Below are 12936 nucleotides of genomic sequence, written 5' to 3'. Positions count from 1 at the left end.
TTCTGACTGTGAACAATCCTTAAAATAGCCACATACAAATAACCTTCCAGTTTCATTAATCTCCTGGAGTTTTCAGGTGTGTAGGCAAATGATTCTGAAATATGCTCAGCCCCACATCTGGCTCCTGCCATCCCTGTGTCCTTCTCTCAGCTTGTATTTCCTTGGCTGTGATCCTCTTTTTTTTTTTTTTTTTTTTTTTAACTTTGGGTGAGGAATATGTGGTAAATATGAAATATACGAAGCATGTGCTAGAAACTCAGAGCTTTCCTGTCCTGTAATTCCCTGGAATAAAGTAGAAAAGATATCAGAAAATCCATTTATCACTCTCTGAGACATGTCCTTCAGTTTCACTGCTCTGTGTAACACATTGATATATGTTTGCTGTTGTGCAGAAATGTCAAGCATGTTCTGTGATGCCTATTTACTGAAGAATGCAAAATGTTGTACAGGCTCCCAAAATAACTCCAGTAACTCAAACTCATGAGATCCAGAAAATGCAAACTTTTCATACACACTGATTAATGGCAGAGCAGTTGTTTTATACAGTGAGCCCTGAACACTATGTCCTACAGTTATTTAGACTCAGGACCTCATGGAGAACACTGCTGTTCCCTCCCTGCCTGCAGCCCCAGTCTTTCTTTCATTAAATAACTAGACATGGAGCTGGGGTGAGGGCATGTACCCTGCATTTATCTCCCAAACATGGAGTTATGATGTGGTGAACATGCTAGGATTCATGCAGTGTACTAGGATTTATGCAGTGTACCAGGACAACAACTGTATGGCAGACTGTGCACCTGAGTAGATGCCACTACAGCCATCAGCTGCCAAAATCAAGTTAGGCAATTTAGACAAGTTCATCTACCAATACTTATGAAGTTGATCATTGCATCCATAAATTCTACTGGATTGCATCCTACATTTTCTGCTGTAGTTCAGTCACCCCAGTCAAAATGACCTCGATGATTTTAGGCGCAAGAATAGTCAAAAGGGACCAGATTAGCCTGAGTCTTGTGAGTGATATTTGCAGAGCTTCTATGATAGTAAAATGGGTAAGTGATGGCTGCCACAGGTACTGCACAGGTCACTTGTGTGCCTTGGCTTTGCAGTAATGCTCTCTGTTCCACAGCTGTATGAGTAACAGAAACTACAAGGCAAACTAATACTATAAGTGCTATGGAGCAGGAGCCATGGTTTAATATTTTTTTTCTTTACGGGAGCTCTGTTGTGAGTGCAGCAATGCAATAATAATCACAGTAAAATTGTGCAATAAAAGCACACCAATATAAATGTGAAGATGGAATGTATTACTACTAGGTGTAACAATAAATATTTATATTTCTGCAGTACTCTAAGTTTTCATTAAGATTAGGCCACGTTTTTTAATGAAAACAGAAATACAGTTTCACCCCAAAAGTAAAATTCTGAAGTCTTAGGCCACAAGCATTATAAAAATGAGAATATAATATTTAAACAAAAGAATAGTATAAATATTTGTCATACTTAGATTTCCTACTTACTTTTCTTTAATTACTTGGACCAAAGAGTTGGAAAAAAGAAAAGATGTGAAAGACTAAAAAATTGTCATGATTTGCTTAACAATTATCAGTAGTGAAGGTGACAGGAATGATGTGGAGCGGTATAAAGAAGTGTTACTCAAAACTTTTCTAACGCTTTTCTAGTATGAAGTAACAGGTAAGAAAACACTGCAAAGTTGAGAGGGGAAATGAGTGTAGGACAACTCACGTGGTAAGGATTGAAACGACTGACATCACTGAAAACTTTTAGGTCAGCGTGATATTGTAAAAGCGAAGCTAAGCCTCTGCTTTCAGAAAAAGTGAATAAAGAGAAACTCAGCAGATCCAGAAGACGGAAGATGTAGTCAGAGCAACAAGGTAGGAATAGGATCTCCACAAATTCTTGCAGGAAATGGTCACATTGAATTGTTATACAGTAATGAATTTAGTACATGCCTGTGTTTGCCAAAAAGTGCACTGAAGGAATATTACATTTTTACATTAAAGCAGTAGCAACTAATTTGTTTTCAGAATGAGCATCCTAGAAATGTTTTTTAAAAGGCACCCACACAAATAAATATACTGGATTAGGTTTATTCTATTCCGATGAAGATGTTCATTTTATGGAGAATTTGTGCTGCAAGATTTAGAGGAAACTGGAAAATTTTAATCTCCAATCATCATTTATTCAGAGATAAAAACAAAGCATTAAATCATCCATGCTTTTAATCATGGGGGAACAAGGTTTCATTAAGTCAAATATTTCTGTCAGACAAAAAAATGAAGTAGATTTGAAGAGATTTGCAAAATATATTTCAAACATCTAGCTGTCTGCTGTTTTCATGTATATTTAAACAATTGCTTCATAGCTGCACAGCAGGTTTAGAGGAACAGTAAAGAAAGAGGAATTAGTAAATCACAGTTTTACATAGTTTTTTTTACCTATTGTCATGTTTCTTAAAGCATTATCTTACAAAACTTAGGTTTTTCTTTTCTTCAGAAAGTGCAATTAAGAGCTTATAGCAGTTTAAGAGTAATGTATGTATGCGTATTGATACATAGGGATGTGCCACAGCAGAAAATTGAGAGGTGCAATAGATCTCAGGCTGTTTTCTGAATAATTGAAGTAAAACTAAACTCTAGTCTTCAGTGATAAATCTGTGAAACTGGGATTCACCCTAGTCACAAATCTTTATATAACAAATCCCGTTAAAAATTTCATGAATAAATAAAATGAAGAAGTATTATCCATGACACAAGGTTGTAAGAAAAACATCAAAATCGCAGTGGAGATGCTTACTGGCTTGAATCTATCATTTTAGTGGGAGAAACTGACTCCTTCCTTAACAGCAGTAACATCCTGAAGCACCCTAATCCATTCATATTTGGGATCTTAAAATATTTGGAAAATAAAAATAGAAAGTGAAAATTGTCTTTATGACATGATAGTGAAAGGAGATTAATATATACAAGTTACCAAGCACTCTAATATCAAAGATTTTATTAGAGCTATTAATCACACTGGATTTGTGAAGGAACAAAAAGCCTCTCCATTCAGCTACATTTTTTTCCTCAAGAAACTCTCCACAAACACATAAGCACAGACCATGCATTCTTTCTGTTAATCACAGTCTTTCTTACAAATTGGGTTTCTTCTAAGGAATACATAGGAGGCATTCAAATTAAATGAAAACTCAATGCAAAATTTGAACATGCCATCAGTATTTTAGGATTTGTTACAGGTGGCCACAAGCTAAATGGAGGGGTAAGAGAATACAGCATTTCAGGATGTCTTTTGAAAATACCCTAAGACATTTGGGCAGCTACATAATTCTGCTCTGCAAAATCATCTCAGCGAAGACCAAAGCTGTTGAACTTATTTAACATATATTCCTGGGTTGCCAGCAGTACATTGTGGCCAACTCATAAATGGGCCTAAGACACTAAGGGAAGTCTTAAAATGGGACGTGAAATCTGTGAGCATTGTTTATCAAGATTTTTGTATAGCAATACTAAAAATTGTGCAAAATCATTATTTGCTGTCACTGTAGGAAATGTATGTCCTTTTTGTACTCAAAATTGGGAACTTTTTCTCTGTGGTAGAAATTTATGGAAATTATACTGAGAAACTACTTTTGCAAGTGGAATAGTGATGTTCATCACAAATATGTCAACAGAAATTAATGTTCTTAAGTGATTATCTGAAAAATGCACTGAATTTCAGACATATTCTGCCCTGAATTTAGTGAAAAATGTTTTTGATGGCAATGCAAATAACAGCCCTGCTGCCGTCAATATCCACAAAGAATTTTAGTGTTTTTTTTTCCTCTGAGAACTTAGATTACAATTATTTGAGGACATAAATGAAACAGCTATAGCAGCTTAACTATTTCTTGTGCTTATTTCTTTTTGACTTCATAAAAAAATAAGGCAATGAGGATGTAGTGCTGCTGTAGTAATTTTTAACCTCTTCAGCTTCCATGCCACACATCCTAATTCAAATATGCAGAGACAGAAATTAATGCTGTGGAACATGGAATGTGAGAAATATCCACAAAAAAAAAATAATCATTTTGCTTTATTACTGCACTTAAACCTTAAAGGCAAAAATAACTTTTTGCAGAGTTAACATTTAACTAGATAGCTAAAGTTAAAGGCAGAATGGAAAGCAATTACATATAGCACATAAAGATTACATTTCAGACCAAGATATTTTTAATTATTTGCAACTTTGCAGAAAAGATATAGTTTGGCACAATTACATAGACAATTAAAAATAAAGTTCAGACCACAAAGAAAGTGTCTCCAGAGTATAGCTTAAGAAAATATATATGTATAGCGTAAGAAAATATCAAATTAATATGTAGGAGAGAGTTTACAAAGCAGTAGCTTTCAGTTACACCATTCTGAGAAAATATGGTAAAACAGGGTAGTATAGATGAAGGCTGTTTCAGATTTTTCCACAAAAAAGTATGCTTAAAGTCACCAGAAATAGGTATAAGCCATCTATCTGACCTTCTTCAGAAATAAAGTCACTGAATTTCACCCAGTTTCATCCAGAGATTTGATACCCACGATTTCTGAATTCCAGACTGATTAAATTCTTTTTATATTATATGTTCAAGAAATGCACATGCTATTTTCCTCAGCAAACTATTCTACTCCAAAAATCACTTTGCACTGTATTTACATATAAAGGTTAAGGCCACTAAGAAACTCCTGCTACAAAATGTGCCTTAACCTAATAGGACCTGAAACAGCTGGGAGTAAAAATATGTTTTCACATGCAACCATGGGTAAAAAGAACATGCCATAGTTAGCTGAGATTTTACTTTGAAATACATATATATTAATTATTACAGAATATTTAATTAACAGTTACGATACTCCAGTCATATCTGCAGCATCCCTTATGGTCAGAGTCAAAACTGTTCTCAACTGTTAGAAGTTTTTTTACTACTTTCTTGTCCTGCACTGGATAGCAGAAGTTAGGCAATTAATTTGGTATTTCAAGTTCTTTGGTGAATAAGTGGCTACATTTTCTGTTGTTTCTGGTATAGAATATAAAGGATCATAGATCACAATTCATTCTTTCTCTTCAGTGATGTAAATAATTTCTAAATGCTTTCAGGATGCTATGAAAAATAACATTAGGACACCTTAATGAATAAACTAACCCACTGTCAGGAAGAGACCCACTGCCCAAATAGGAGAATACACACAGTTATATGAAGCAGAAATCTATGGTCCAAAATTCCTGCAAGGTCTCTGATAGTTCCAGGACTTAAATTTAGCCTTAAAGTTAAGTAAAATTGTGTAGAAGCAAGTGGAAATTGTAACAATGGGGTTTTAAAATGAAGCCTGAGTGTTTCACATATAATTTATGTGTCAATAGACAGAAACAATATAATGTTGTTTGGCATTTGCAAATATCATTGGCATTTTCAACAAATGCTGAAGAAAAGTGTAGTACAGTGATATATAAACTCAAACTAGTAATTTCTCTAATTTCATATTCTACACAGTCCCAGTGTTTTCTGGTTTCCTAAAGTGTATCTTTGAGATAATAAATGTAATTAAAGCTATATTTTCCATGCCACATTTTCTACTAATGAGGAAAGATGGAAAAGCCAGCTTATTAACCAGAAACAAAAAAGGGTTTTGGAATGCCACTTATCATACATTTCTTATTAAGACGAGAAGATTTTACAGGGCTGGAGAAATGTTTAAGATGGGCAGGAGAAAATTCATGTGTAAAATAAGCACAGCCATTAAAAAAATTACTTTTTCCCACTATAGTATTAACTATGTATAAAGCTTAATTTTACATACAAGCCTTGGGAAAAAGCTCTAACGGTATTTTTTTGGGAAACTATTTGTTGAGAGTTCTGGGAAACTGTGAAATCTGTTAATGGAAATTGCAACAGTTGTCATTTAACACTGCACATTGCAGCAGAAATGGATTTAAAAGCATCACTATGAGCCATGGTCTATAAACTACGTAATCTTGCCCTGTGGAAGCCACTAGAGCTTGAGTTCCTGATATATGGCACTAATGAAATATTGTAGTGTGTTGTTTTCCTGTGCTGCAGTTTAGCATACTTTTAAGAAAGACTCACACTCATAATGCTAATAAAAGGATCTCAAAAGCTGTGGAACATAAGTGGTTATCCTGTCAGTAATTTCAATATTTAAGTTAATTTCCATGAAGATCATAAATGACAAAACTGGGCAGGAAAATTCACATCCCATTTCCCTTGCAAACGAGACTCATTCTTCTCAAATTAGTGTGTAAAAATGAAGTTGGTTAACAGAACCTTCTTGGACTTTGAAAAAGTTCATACCCTTACTGAAAAACACATTTGCCTTCAAAATGTTCATAGGTAGACACTATTGTACCACTGAGCTTTGGTACTGAACGTACCACTTGCAGAATGTGTAATTGCCAACTGCAAATTATAACCTTCAGCGACAAAACTATTTGGCAAGAACACAGGTTATGTGCAATCAGATGAAAAACAGCATCATTTTAAAAGCACCTGAGGGGTAAGCAAATGTAGCTATGTTTTACAGTAATTTAACTAAAAGTGGGAGGTAAATTTTTCAGAAAATTGTTACCAATATCTACTATTCATTGTAGCTACAACAGATCAGTTGTGAACAAATAATGGCTTCCAGTGTAAACATAAAAGAAAAAAAATGTGGTAATTTGAGGTACATCATATGGTAACTGCTGACAAAGAACAAATATCATAAGGATGGCTATGGAATTTAATCACTGTAGACAGTTATCTTGTCCCAGTCTGCAGGAAAACTCACTAACAGCAATTCAGACTGCTGCTATGTTTAAAGGTCCCTTCTACTGCCACTAATCAGCTGCAGCAAAATATAATAAATAGTCAAATAACTTTTTCCCCATATAAAACATGTATTTAAAGAATTTTCAATCCACTTTTTAAATATAATATAGGCCCATTTTGTATATCCTACACATCTAGAAGCCCACTGCCTGATTCAGAGAGGTTCTGCTGTTTGTGAGAACACCCTAAATTTATCTGTCTATGCATTAGGTGTCTGCATATGAGCTTGTTGCGAGAGTCAGTTATCTAACATAGGCATCTGGTGTCATCATAGTGACAAGGGGTATTCCTTCCCCACCTCTAGCTCCAGACAGATACAGCTCTCCTGTCAGTTTTGTGTTGTATCTGGCAGCCCTGGCAGATTTACCACCAGATTAGCTGGCAGACTGGATTTACTAGAGCTCCACAAACTACAGTCAAATTTTAGATACCAGCTCACATACAGACACTCAAATTCACGAGTCCTAATTCTGAGCTGAATCCTGTGCTCCATAAGATAGAGTATAATGTTTTGTTTTTGTAAACATGTTTTAATAATGATGATGTACCCTGTAAGTATCCTCCGCTTAACACAATTTAAAACCAAGACTTCATATTCAGTAGAATAGTTAATGTAACTGATTTGGTTAATTCTACCTCTATAACATTGTTGTTAAATCTGTAGTAAACAGAATGATTCCCTTGATAATTTGATGTATATTTTATATTGTCATTTATAGAGAGAACTTTTTGAAAATATTAAAAATTGCTAGCTTATTAAAAATATTAAATAAAATCAAAATAATTACTGTGTAGTATTTATGTGAAAAGGAGATAAGCCATATATTCTTTTTTTTTATTAGAAATTACTGCCTTGACAGAATCAAACCAGCAATGAACCATCTGGTGGACATTCTTGTTTCTGAAAAGTTCAGCTGAACCAACAACAGTGACTTATGCCATACCAATAGTCCCTGTTGGAACTGCAGAGCAAAACCCTTCTCTATTATCCTTGTGTGATTACATGTAAGTATTAGCTACACAAGCTAAATTCCCCCAATAGACCCAACTTCCCATCTTGATTGCCCCTGCAGTTTAAAGCCAATGTATGTTACTATTCCCTGTCAAATATGAAGTGCTTTGTAAGATGGTGTTGGCAACTAGAGCTGAAATTAGTTTTGCCAGTTATAGATCTTTTCACTCTCTTTGGTATGTATGCAATATGCTACAAAGACTGTTAAATTACAACTTATTTACCATCTAATGATGGAAAGCTATAGTCTCAATTTTTCTCTTTTATATAAGGATATTTCCAATAAGTACTCATGAGTGTCTGCAGTTTCTCACTGTTGTGTTGTGTCAGAGTCACAGTCATAAGCTTTCAGAGAAAGGTGCTATCTTAACGTAAACGTTTCTACTATTTTTTATGTCTGAATCTGATACTTGTTATATACCTAATCATATAGCAGTTTAATGAGGGGACAAATTTGCTCCAATCATTTTATGTTTAGATATAGCCCTGAATATGCACTACACCCTTAGAATCAGTATGAGAAAATGGATATGAAAGAAAATATTAATTTTCTTGGAAGAATAGACAATGAGTGACAAGGATACAGAAATTACTGAAAAACATGTATTCAATTCCCTTGGAAACATGGCCCCTTTATTTTCATATGTAGTAAAATACATTTTTAAAGCCCTTTATAGACTCTGTATTCACTGTGGAATCTAGTATAAAAACAGGCTTACATATTGCAGTTCTTTAATTATTTATCTCTCATTTAAATAACTAATTGTGTGTATATTATCTGAACTCTTGTTCAAGTGCATTAATAACTTGAAAATAATTCACTCATTCTCTTCCACATCTCTTCCCATCTCATTCTTTTTTTCATTATTATGTAACTGAATTTCCATTTTTCAGCTATAACAGTTCCTCACAGGAAACTGGAATAACAGTATTCAGATTGTGTTAATGGTCATGTTATGCTTGGTTGATTAAATGTCCTTCTAAATGTTTTTAGTATTAGGTAGACATAAAACCTGTATAACATTGGAAGGATTTGGGGCAAGAAAGGCTATGAAAGTCCTATTTCAATTTAATTTAATTGTGTACGATTTTACTCCTTACTATCAATACAAGTTTCACTAATTTTTTTAAAACTCTAAATAACAAGGCAATGCTCTAAAGACCTGGTCACATTCCCACTGAAGTGAAATTGGATTTAATTGGATTATGAATGGGAGGGATTAGAGGAGTGTGATGCATCTCAGTTGGCTTTGACCAAAAGGACTGCTTTCTACTTAATAGATACTAGTATCAAAAACAGATTATGCAACATAGTGTGACTAAATCATTTGAACCTAGGTATTCTGGACATTATGAAATGGAATAATAAAAAAGGGATTTTATTTTTGCACAGATAAAAGCAGTTACTTCAGAGAAAGGATGATTCAAAATATCTAGTTCACAGTTTATAAAAAGGAAGTACCAATATTTTAATTGCAGATCCTATTTTTAAGAAGTTACTTTAAGGAACTTTTTTAGCTTAATATTGGAAAAAAAATATTTCAGGAGTCTCTATGGTACATTATCACACACTATTCTGAATTACAGTTATTCCATTTTTTCCAGAATTACTTGGTAGTACTTTAAGTTTGTCTGTGGCTGTTTTCAGTTTGTGTTTTAAGCTTGAGTAAAATGACACCAGTAAATGGACATAACCCAAAATAACTTTAATCCAACTCTATTGCTTGTCTGACTTATTTTTAACACTGCAAGAAGCACATGTCAAGTGGAGATTCAGAACATGTGGGAACGGTAAAGTCACCAGCAGACTCCATTTTTTGTATTTTATAGCCTCAGAATCATCTCTCTGGGGTGCAAAATTCCTTTCTATATGTGCATACAGTTATGTGTGCAATACAATTATGCGATGCTGTTCACACTTTCAAAGAAAAGAGAACAGTGTGCTATCTACCGTACAGGGAAAAAATCTCTTGTCCAAATTCACAATTGTTATATGGCACTGCAGTTCACCATGTTACACTGCAATTAAAAGGGAAGAGACATACCTAAACTTCAAAGTCATCCATCATCCTTCCTCCATCAATGTTAATGTTTCTATAATGTGTATATATATATGTGTGTGTGCTTTACTTAATTTTATAGTAAAATGGAAATTCAGGTTATTAAATTGTTTATAGTATCTGACATATTCGTTGGTTTGCTCCTTTTTCATGTCCAATAAGAAATTTGGGAATCTGTCACTAGCTCTTGGATTTTGGCTTGCTCACAAGGGAACAGAAAAAGGGAATAAATCAGTAAAGAGAAGGTTGCATTAATCTTACAACCACCTTAAACAAGCCTCACTGAGCATTTTACTCAGAATGTAATTTATATATTTTTTTTTTTTAATCTGATAGCTTTAAGAAAAGTGACAGGGAACACATGGGACAGAGTATTAGAGAAATTGAACCTCAAAAGGGGAGAAAGTGTTTTATGTTACCTCCTGGTTAGCAGCAGCTAGTTCTTCTTCCAGTGCAGAGACTCTTTCTAAAGAAACCCTCAGTCGTTCCCTTACCTAGAAGAAAAATCAAAATATGTGCAGTAACGTAATTTCTATCATCTTTAAAGATTATATAATCTGCCATATGCCCTGCCAGTCTCTTTGCAGGCATGTGTGTTGCATCCTTTCATGAGACATACTGTGTAGTAAACATTTAAACCTAACTATAGGAAGCTTTAACCCATTAAAATAGGTGTCAAACTTTAAATGCCATACTGCTGTTCCACAGTTTGCCTAGAATTTTATGGAATACACAGCAAATGCAAATATTCTAAGACCACATTAGGCATAAAAATAAAACGTTGTTCACAAGCATCTTTTACAAAGGATAAGGAAATAAACATTTGCAGATGTTTTCAGTCCACTCCATGGAAGACAACTAATCTGTTCATATTATTTGAATGCAACAAATTAATTGAAAAAATAACTTGCAGCATTGCCTTCAGGCACACATACTAAAGATTTTTTATATCATCATACAGTTTATTTGGGTTTTGCAAAAAGTCATAAACAAGATATACTCTCGTAAGCAGAAAAGACTGCTGTGTTTGTACTAGTTTCATAGAGACCTGTCATGTTCTAAGCCTGTCTATGATCTACTCAATTGTTATTATTACTATTTAAATTATTTCTAAATACTAATTATTACTAAATAACAATGTAATACCTCTGAAAACATATTTCATATAGTTTGAGTGCTCTGCCTCAGCGTCAGCTCATGTAGTGATGGACAACCTAAGCTGGCAATGTAGTCACCAGTCTCCCAATATGATCAAAGACAAATCAGACCTAAATCTTCAGTGCTGTGCACAGGTGACTCTCCTGATCATGAAGCTTATGGCAACTCTTCTCCTGATATACACAACTTTATTAGGCACCTCACATTAAATGACTTTACAACCTGGATATATTTCTATACACATTCCAGGTACACTGTGGCAATGCTGTTCCAGCTGATGATCCAAGGGTGTTTAAGGTTATGAGCAATGTTTGTAGGGAAAGTTAGTATATTCTACTAGACCAAGAGACGTAGCTGGAAAACAAAGCAAAAGAAAAATCAATCTTTCATATACAATGGAACATGGTACATTTTCATGTATTTACAGTTGTTGTCACACCCTTGACAAATACAGGTGATCCTTGAAAAGGTTGTGTATATCCTAATGCTTTCATAATTTTTCCAGTGATACCTCCTAGCCTAATAAATATTACCTTTCCTTACATACTTTATTTTCCATTACTGCTGACAGAAGTGAGATTTTGCAAATAGACTCACTACGTCCCAAGAATGGCTTAGACTTTAATAGATGAAAATTACTCAGCAAAACTGTAAGGTAGCAGGTTCATTAAACTTAAAACTAACTAGATCTAAAGATCACATACATATTCATGAAATGAATGCTACAAAAGAAAACTATTCAGCCTTTCTAACAAATGCAAATATAGTTACTCATACAGTACTTTTTTGGTTCTCTTTACATACTTCAGCTTTATTAAAACAAACAAAAATTGAAAATGTATTTTATCTATTCACTTAAATATTTGAATGCTCTCAGGTAACTATAGTTTTACTATACACTAAACAGTATCGTCAGCCTTAACGGAACAGAAATCACAAGTGATTTGCTCAAAGGAGCAAAAGAAAAGTGAGTTGAAAAGAAAAGTGAGTGTTAAGGTAGAAGAAATATTAAGACATTCTCAAGACTAGAAAGAATCCTCAATTTTTAAGTCCTATTTCTGATTTATTAATTTCCCTCTATTCCTTCAGCACTATAAAACTGAAAAAAATCAATTGTCAGTGTTCCCAAAGATGCATTTTGTAGCTTAAATGGGTAATTCCTATAGGGTGTGACTATGTAATCAACAGCTGAGCTGCAGTAATTGACTGTGCCTGTTCCTCGCCTGATGCAAATGAAGTTTAAGCCATCTTGAAGTGTCTGTGACTGAGCTATCTCTGAGTCGCAGTGATAAGAGTGAAAATTACTACAAATTTTCATGACTGTTTCATCTGTTTTCATACACTAGAACAACAGAATACAGTGAAAATATGCAGTGGAACCCCAAATGGTTTTGCTATTTATTAAATTTTTGTACTATTTTTCATCAAAGATGTATGTAAAAGTCTTTAATCATATAACTTACTTTCCAAAATGAGCTATGTAATTCCTGGAAAACATCCTCATAAAGCTTCAGATTTATGGTAGTACATAAGCTATCATCACAGTAATTTTATGTAATTTTTTCAGTATTCAATTCTAAACCACTTGGAATATGTAAAATTAATTTGAAATATTATATTTATTAATTCTAATTTATTCATATTTTCCATCTAATTCAATTTTTCATAAGAATACCTCACACCAAATGTATAATGCATCAATTATGCTGGCTGTAACTGAAAAAATTTAATTGTTTAAATAGCTGAAAAAGTGTTTCATTTGCCTTTCTTATTTCCTATTTTAAAAATCATATTCTGCTTGAAAAACAGTATTATTTCTCCAGTTCTTC

General features: G+C 33.8%; 1 protein-coding gene across 20 annotated transcripts in view; it reads right to left on the bottom strand.

The window, feature by feature from the left end:
- The window catches only part of PPFIA2 (PTPRF interacting protein alpha 2), a 349964-nt gene that overhangs the window by 99127 nt on the left and 237901 nt on the right, over positions 1 to 12936 (bottom strand). For all 20 annotated transcript variants that reach the window (XM_032999748.2, XM_032999750.2, XM_042792153.1 and 17 more), the window contains one exon: positions 10369 to 10443. In XM_032999748.2, coding sequence (XP_032855639.1) covers positions 10369 to 10443 — 75 coding nt within the window. The remainder of the gene's footprint in view (positions 1 to 10368; positions 10444 to 12936) is intronic.

The sequence above is a fragment of the Tyto alba genome, unplaced genomic scaffold (assembly GCF_018691265.1).
Source record: "Tyto alba isolate M040663 unplaced genomic scaffold, T.alba_DEE_v4.0 Super-Scaffold_2, whole genome shotgun sequence".
NCBI lineage: Eukaryota > Metazoa > Chordata > Aves > Strigiformes > Tytonidae > Tyto > Tyto alba.
Note: the sequence above shows the minus strand (reverse complement) of the source record. Positions and strands in the feature narration are given on the sequence as shown.